The sequence below is a fragment of the Mastomys coucha genome, chromosome X, assembly GCF_008632895.1.
Source record: "Mastomys coucha isolate ucsf_1 chromosome X, UCSF_Mcou_1, whole genome shotgun sequence".
NCBI lineage: Eukaryota > Metazoa > Chordata > Mammalia > Rodentia > Muridae > Mastomys > Mastomys coucha.
This window is the reverse complement of record NC_045030.1, coordinates 46,834,502-46,842,731: the sequence shown is the minus strand read 5'-3', so window position 1 is coordinate 46,842,731 and position 8,230 is coordinate 46,834,502. Positions and strand designations below refer to the sequence as shown.

At 34.5% G+C, this 8,230-nt stretch overlaps 1 protein-coding gene across 1 annotated transcript in view; it reads right to left on the bottom strand.

The window, feature by feature from the left end:
• Window positions 1-8,230, bottom strand: part of Stag2 (stromal antigen 2) — a 124,275-nt gene that overhangs the window by 31,349 nt on the left and 84,696 nt on the right. Inside the window, exons 11-14 of the mRNA XM_031372636.1 lie at window positions 5,992-6,099; window positions 5,179-5,290; window positions 3,565-3,682; window positions 2,921-3,024 (exon numbers count right to left, since the gene is read on the bottom strand). Coding sequence (XP_031228496.1) covers window positions 2,921-3,024; window positions 3,565-3,682; window positions 5,179-5,290; window positions 5,992-6,099 — 442 coding nt within the window. The remainder of the gene's footprint in view (window positions 1-2,920; window positions 3,025-3,564; window positions 3,683-5,178; window positions 5,291-5,991; window positions 6,100-8,230) is intronic.

Genomic DNA, 8,230 nt, shown 5'->3' with positions numbered 1-8,230 from the left:
AGGGGAAACTGGGAAAGGAGATATCATATGACATGTAAATAAAGAAAATATCTAATAAAAAATAAAAGGTTTTCCAATATAAACCTGAAATAGAATAAATATATAATGGGTATGCGTAATGATATGCATCATATATGCATATGAAACTGAGAAAGAATGATGAAAGTAAGAATTAGTATATCCGAATATAACTTCACAATAAAATGACAAAATAATTATAGGTACCAGTCAAATAACAGAATATTGTTCATTAACTTTAAACAGAATAGATATATAGATATATTTTGAGAATTCTAGGATATAATAATAATAAAAAAATGACATTCAAAATGTAGGACAAAGGTGCCCAGAAAGCATGTGGAAACTCACTAGAAAGAAACATCCATTGTGAAAAAGGTTGGTTTACTTGATGTTTTTTTCCTTATATTCATGTGCATTGTTCTTCCTCAATATATGTTAATTGCTGACTGAGATGGTGGTAGATCATCTTTAATCCTACTATTGGGAGCTAGAAGCAAGTGGATCCTTTGAATAAGAGAACACCCAGTTTAAAGTAAGTTCCAGACCAGACAGGGGCTGTCTCAAGAAGGAAGGTAGAGAGGGAATGGAAAAACACTACAAGATGGAGAGACTTCCTATGTTCATAAAGAGCCAGATAAAATAACATGAATTTGGCTTTATTGCCAAAAGTAAATTACAAATATCTTTAACTTCATAAAGAAGCATAAATGACATGTAAGCGAAGAGCAGTACCAGAATTATCAACACACCAAATTTCAAGATATCCTATAGAAGCACAGCAAAAACCAGCACAGTATCAGTACAAAAACAGACAATGGGGTACGATTGAGGGCTTTAGAGTCAAACATTGCTAACACTAACAAAGACCTACAACCACCTGATTTTAGACAAACATGCCTGGGAAATACAATGGAGAAAAGAGCATGTTCAATAAATAGTGCTGAGAGAACTAGATATCCACTTGTAAATGACTAAAGTTGTATCTGTATCTCTCAGTACTAAAATCAGTTCAAAGTGGGTGAAACACGTTAATTTAAGACAGGAATGTCTAAAGCCATAGAGGTGTGAGGTATGGCATAAGACTTTCTGAAAGGACTGAATAGGACTCGAAAAGCTCAGGAAAAAAATACATGAATTAAAAAACAGAACTATGTAAAGTTTTAAAAAAAAAAACACTTCTTCAGTTAAATAGCACAACTGAGTGAAGAGAGTCAAACTACAGAATGGGGAAAAGGCTTTACTAGCTAGAAATTTGACAGAAGATTAATATCTAAAATATATAATAAATTCAGTTTGAACATAAGTGGGATAACTTAATGAACGGACAGTACTCAGATTAGAAGTATAAATAGCCAATAAACATGAAAAATATGTTCAGCAGAGCTGGCCATCAAAGACAGACAAATTAAGACTGGGATTCTATGGAAACCTAATAAAGATTGCTACAATTACAAGAAGAGTTAACAATATAACCACTATTGAAATCAGTATAGAGGCTCCTCAAGAAATGAAAACTAGAACTGCCATATAGCACATCTATATCGTTACTGCCTAAGTATCTGAAACATTCTAAAGTAGCAACCTTTCATGAAGAAAGGTCCACATTGATCCTCACTGCAGCATTATCACAAGAGTCAAGGTAAAGAATCGGTCTGGGGGTTCAAAACGAATAAAGACAAAGAATAAAGGTGTATACTACATGCAAGAAAATGAATGTAATTGAAGAAACTATGCTAAATGAAAGCCTCAGAAAGCAGATATTCTGTATTTTCTCTCATTTGTGAATTCTAGATATTCTATAAGTACGTAAAATCATATGTGAATATAGGACCTGAGGTAAAAGCAACAGGATCTGGATGAACTATTGGAAATAATAGGATGGAAAAGAGATGAGGAGATGTGCCAAAAGCATTTGACACACTTATATGGAAATACATCTTTACAAAAACATCAATATACACAAATACATACTAATATATTTTGAATTTTTATTTTTAATTCCTTTGGATAGGAAGAGAAAGAGCTGAGCATATGAAATCTATCTTTGGAGTGGACATAACAATGTTATTTATTACACAGTATGTTAACTTACTCCATGTTGTGTAAGATCACCAGCTCAGAATTCAAATTTGCTACCCATAATTAGGAAAACAAATAAAACATAAAAATAAAACAAAATGAAGAAAAGAAAAAAAAAAAACAGAAATAGGGGCTAGGGGTGTAGCTCAGTGTAGAGCACTTGCCTAGCATGCACAATGCCCTGGGTTCATTCCACGGCACTGCAAAAAAGATGATTAAATAATTAAAAAATGAGTAACGGAAACAGAAATAGAACAAAATACACAGACTGTATCACATACTAGTTAAGTATTATTTCATGAAATTTTGTTACACATAGATATACATATATTTGCATGTCACAATATAAAAATGCATTTTAGTGGTTTACAATCAAACATTTGAAATTCTATGGACTTGTAGGAATTTGTGAACTTCTCAATAAAGTATTAAAATTTGAACCCTGAAAATAGGAATTACTTCATCATCCTGGACCAATGTCTGCTTCATTCAGAATTTCATATTGTAATAAAAATATGAATTTAAAAAAAAAGCAAAATAAACATATGTAGTACTCTACATGAACATAATACATTGGATCTTGAAGAGAGTATCATTCACTGTCATCCATCATATATATCAATAAAAGACCTTCTGGAAAATCAACTTGCTCAAACTGCTACCAGTTTAGAATTATTTATGAGATATTAATAATATGTGTGCAAGTAAAAGTAATTTAAAAAGTAAAACTAAAAATCAGGTATTTTTGTTCCATGGTCAAAATGGGCTTAAAATATTCCAAATAGAGAAATGAAGTTCAGAATAACAAAAACTGGCATACCCTTTTTCCTGTTCCTCTTCCCACAGGAGGATGACATTCAGCTGCTTGTCTAATAGTACAAAGCATTATTTCAATCAAAGCACTCTCTTGTCTGTCTGTTAGAGCTAAAAAAGAAAATCAGAAAGAGTTAACCTATTTCTTTCCATATATGCCTCTTATAACTATTATGTAAGTTTCTTCTGCCTATGAACAGGGACTGACCTCATGTACAAAAGAAAATCCATTATTATCACAGAAAAGACTAGAACAAGTTAAATCTTACCTTTCTAAATATCAGAATTCTGAATGAGTTTGATATATATATATATATATGCAAAAGAAATTATGAACTCAACTAATAAATATATACGATATATAGGCAAGTGTGTGTGCGCGCGCGCGAGCTAACAAACCTAGCTAAAAACACTAAATTTTGATGGCAATTAAATCTTTATACATCATACAATATTCATATATATGAATATGAGATAAGAAATATGTTTTAGAATTAGGGTTTATTATCAAGTTACAAGGCCTATAGTTTGATTCCCAACACTCCCAAAAACAATTCTGGAAAATTAACACTAATAAGGATGTATAGAATGAGCAAGATCTATTCCAAAACAGTGTGGACAAACAATAACAGCATAATTAAACACGTTTACCTTCCTCTCCACTAAGAGGCTCTTCTAATAACAAGCTATTCATACATTCCCAGTCTTTCAGGAGCTCAGTAGCACAATCCCACATGCTATCCACAAGGTAAGCGGCATGTTCATGTAACTAAAATTTAAAAATAAAAAGCTCTTAGACAAATAGCACACTAGCCTTAGGACAAAAGATAAAACGATTTGTCCATACCACGTTAAAATCTTAAAATGAAATCTGGGTTGGGGGAGCAAACAGATTAAAGAGCAGAGAACTGCTGCAGTGTGCTGTATAAAAGTAAACTTTATACTACTTCTTAACATATAAACATTAAAATTATTTTACAAAAACTAACTACATTGCTTATTTTGAAGTTTTCTTAATTCTTAGTTATACTATGATTTTCAAAGACTTTAGTTTTCCGAATTGTTTGAAATGTTGAGCTTCATCAAGAAACCAAAGAATTTGGAGAATATTATTTATTTCTCAAACTATAAAGGCAAGTATGTTTCATTAAGAGAGAGAGAGAATATCAACAATTACAAAACTGGATTTAACAATATACAAAAATGAGCATGGGATTATAAGGTTTAACTGATACTTAAAAAAAAATTCAACATTTACATAATGAAAGACAAAAACAAATATATAATATGAACCCTCATAAAATATTTAACAGACATAATGCTAACTTCATGAAGACTAATGAAATCAGTTTCTATATTAATGTTAATACAAGACATGAAGCTAGGTGTTGTGGCTCACATGCATAATCTTAGCACTTAAATTAAGGCACAGATAGGCATGGTAGCACATACCTTTAATCCTAGCACTCTGGAGGCAGAGGTAGGCCAGTCTAGCCTACAGAGTGAGTTCCAGGACAGTGAGAGGGATACATGTAGAAGCTTTGTCTCAAAATAATTGAAAGGGGGGAGGATACCTACTTGAGGCAAAGGCACATGAATTGGCACAAGATCATGCTGCCTGAGCTACATAACGAGTTCCACACCAGCCTAGGATATAGTGTGAGATCCTGTCTCAAACATTAAGAAGAATTAATTTTAAACCATACAATGTTCTAAGTTGTTCTTTTACAGGGATTGTCTCAGGTCTTCATGTGGGTCCTGAACAACTGGAACAGGGGCTATCCCAAAACCTGTTACCTATAAGTGGGATATGTTCTTCTAGCTGGGCTTCCTTGTCTGGCCTCAGTGGGAGAGGAAGCACATACCCTTGCAGAGATTTGAAGTACCAGGTTGGGGAGAGAGATACCCAGGGGAACTCCCACTCACTCAGAGTAGAAGGGGAGGAGGAAGGGGTAAGCAGGAGGGGGGCAGTAGGTAGGATATGAGGTTAAGGAGTAAAAAATAAATACACAAATAATAAATTTTAAAAACTCTTACCTACTTAGAAAAATTGAGTAACCTAACCAAGATTATACAATCAGTATTGAGAGGAATACAGGTGATAATAATTCCAAAAATTATAAATAAATCATAATTGTTGAACATCTATCTTATAAAATTAGAAAGCACTTTTTAAAAGTGGAATGAATAGATTGCTGCATTCAGTATTTCATAATCTATAAGATTTTAGATATTTATCATTTCCACACCATAATATAAACTAACCTCACTTTCCAAGAAGAAAAAAACCAAAGTCTTCACAAGATTCGCATTTGGACCTTGCCTTCCCCTTCTTTTCATTATTCCATCCTCTTCTGGATCTCTGCGGCTAAAGAGCCTGTGGGGGGGGGGGATATGTACTTGAAAACCACATTTGCTAATCACAAAAATTAACTGTATATCCCAACAATAGAATAATGTAAAACTGGGTCCGTAAACGAGAAAATAACCAAGCAAATAACTGATACCATGTTTCTCATTTCAATCTTGATATATCTCATTCCTTTAATGTCTCAAGTTTCTTACACTGAGTGCTATATTTTTTTTTAATCCTTGCATTTTAAATAATTTCTTCCTTTCATGGAAGTAATATAATGGCTGACCAAAAATATCTATACATAAGTAAAATATATATCTTTCCCTAAAATATAACACTTATCATAAAAATATAATAGATAAACTATAACTACTGTATAAAGTATAACACCATCTTCGCCTTTGACCTTATCTTCACACAATGGCCCTTTTCTCATTGGTACTGTGGTTGTTTTTCCTTAAGAAACAACAAAGGAGAACTAATATTGGATAATAATTAATAGATAACTAGAGTGCTTACATCAAACCAAGTAAATTTCCTAATAGTTGCTAAGCCTCAAAATAAATGTTTTAATAGAATTTTAACAAATTTTAGCCCAATTTGTATGATTAGACACTATATGATATTTGCTGAATCATATTTAGATCAAATATCCAAAGAGCTGTATCTGAAATGTTAAATATCATCACAAAGGTAAAAGAAAAACAGGGATACAAATTTACTTTTTGTAGAGAAATTCTCCAGCTGCAACTGCTACTGGCCGGTGAGCTGAATAAACCAGATGATAGACATTTTCACAATCTTCTGCAGTTAGAACTTCTTCACTACTCCTGATAAGAAAGTAGCAATAACATATTTTAGCAATATCATGAGTCGATCAACATTTTATGTACTTAATTTCACAAATTTATGTTAAAAATATAATTTATTTGGGCATAATCTTTTGGTAAAATTCTGCCCCAACAAAAACGCTCTGAGTATCAAAATCAAAGACAACTGGTATGATTCACAAGAATGAATAGAGGGTACGCATACTGGGCCTTTGCCTGTTATCCTAGCACTTCAACTCCTATAAGGCATGAGGATCAGACTTTCTAGAACTTCCTCAGCTATAGATGAAGTTCAAGGTCAGCCTGGGTTTATGAGCAGAGAAGAAAGGACAAAAGTAGGCGGCAAAAGAGCAAAGCAGTTCAAGTCAGTCAGTCTCTCTGTCTCTGTCTCTCTGTCTGTCTCTGTCTCTCTCTCTGTGTCTCTCTCTCTCTCTGTCTCTGTCTCTCTCTCTGTCTCTCTCTGTCTCTGTCTCTCTCTGTCTCTCTCTCTCTCTGTCTCTCTCTCTCTCTGTCTCTCTCTCTCTCTCTCTCTCACTCACTCCATCCCCCACCCTACACCCACACAAAGCCTGTGTGTCACAATAACTGTGTGACCACCAGAGGACAAACTATTGGGAGTCAGTTCTCTGTATTTAAACAAGGTCTCTCTTGTTTCTGCTGCTGTACTGCATATTCAAGGCGAGCTGCCCTGTACTAAGCTTATTATTATTTCCTTGTCTCTGCTTCCCATCTCAGTATAGACATGGTAGGTGGATGCACAGTACAATGTGCAGCTTTGTATATAAATTCCGGACACTGAAGTTAGGTTGTAAGGCTTACGATTTTACCCATGGGCCAAACTCCTGGCTCATGATGTTCTAAAGTTTGGTTAAGACGTTTTTCTTTAAAAAAATGCAAATGAACATTACATCTTAGTAAGATTTTGTGATATATTTCATATAAACAGAGGTAATAAAAGCTTCTATAGTCAATGAAATAATCCAAATAAAATACTAATGATGGCTACTACTAATAGGTTAATTTCTTACTACTAATACTTAATCTCTGAGTATGAGTATTTGCAATTTTGATAGATTTTGCTAAGATATACTTTGAGTAAATTACACATGTTCTAGCTTACTCTCTATTGCAGTAAAAAAAAAAATACTGGCCAAAACCAACTTAGGGGAGGAGGAAACAGTTTACTGGATCTTACAAACTGAAGCTATCATAGAGAGAAGCTAAGGCAGAAACTAAAAAACCTGGAGCAGAAACAGAAGCAGAGACCATGATGGAAGGCTTCGGTTTCTCTGGCTCGCTCAGCTACTTTTGTTACACAGTCCAGGACCACCTTCCTAGAAATGGCAGTGTGCACATTGCAGTAATCCCTGCTGTATCTATCAATAAGGCCACAAAGCCTGCCAACTGGCCAGTCTAACAGATGTAATTTCTAAACTCAGGTTTCTTCTTCCCAGGTGATTATGGTTTGTGTCAAGTTGGCAGAAACCTAGTCAAAACAGACCAATTAATTCTCCTCCAACTCTGCATATGGGCATAGCTCTACGTGGAATTGAACAATTAAAGTATGTTATTTACCCCAATGATTAAAAAAAAAAAGGTGGGAGCATCAGACCAGCCTGTATATGCTCTTTGAGTGGTGGCTCAGTCTCTGGTAGCTCTATGGGGTCAGGGATAATTGACACCACTGGTTGCCATCCCCTTCAGCTTCTTCAATCCATGCCCTAACTATTCCACAGGGGTCCCCAACCTCTGTCTGATGCTTGGTTGAGAATATCTGCATCTGTCTCAGTCAGCTGCCTTGTCTGGCCTCAGTGGGAAATGGTGCACCTACTACTACAGAGAAATGATGGCCCAGGGGAGGGGGGATACAGGATGTGATCACCCTCTCAGAGGCAAAGGAGAGAGAAGATGGAGGAGAACTATGCAAGGGGGTACAGGGAGGGAGCACCGTTTGGGATGCAAATAAAATAATTAATAAATAAGTGGGGAATCTCATTTAAGATTTTCATATGTGATTTTCATATGTTTAATTTCTATTTTCTTTGGGGTTAAAGAGCTGATCTTTAATTTTTGGCTCATCTTCTATGAAATTTCTTTTTTTTTCTTTTTCTTTTCTTTCTTTTTTTTTTTT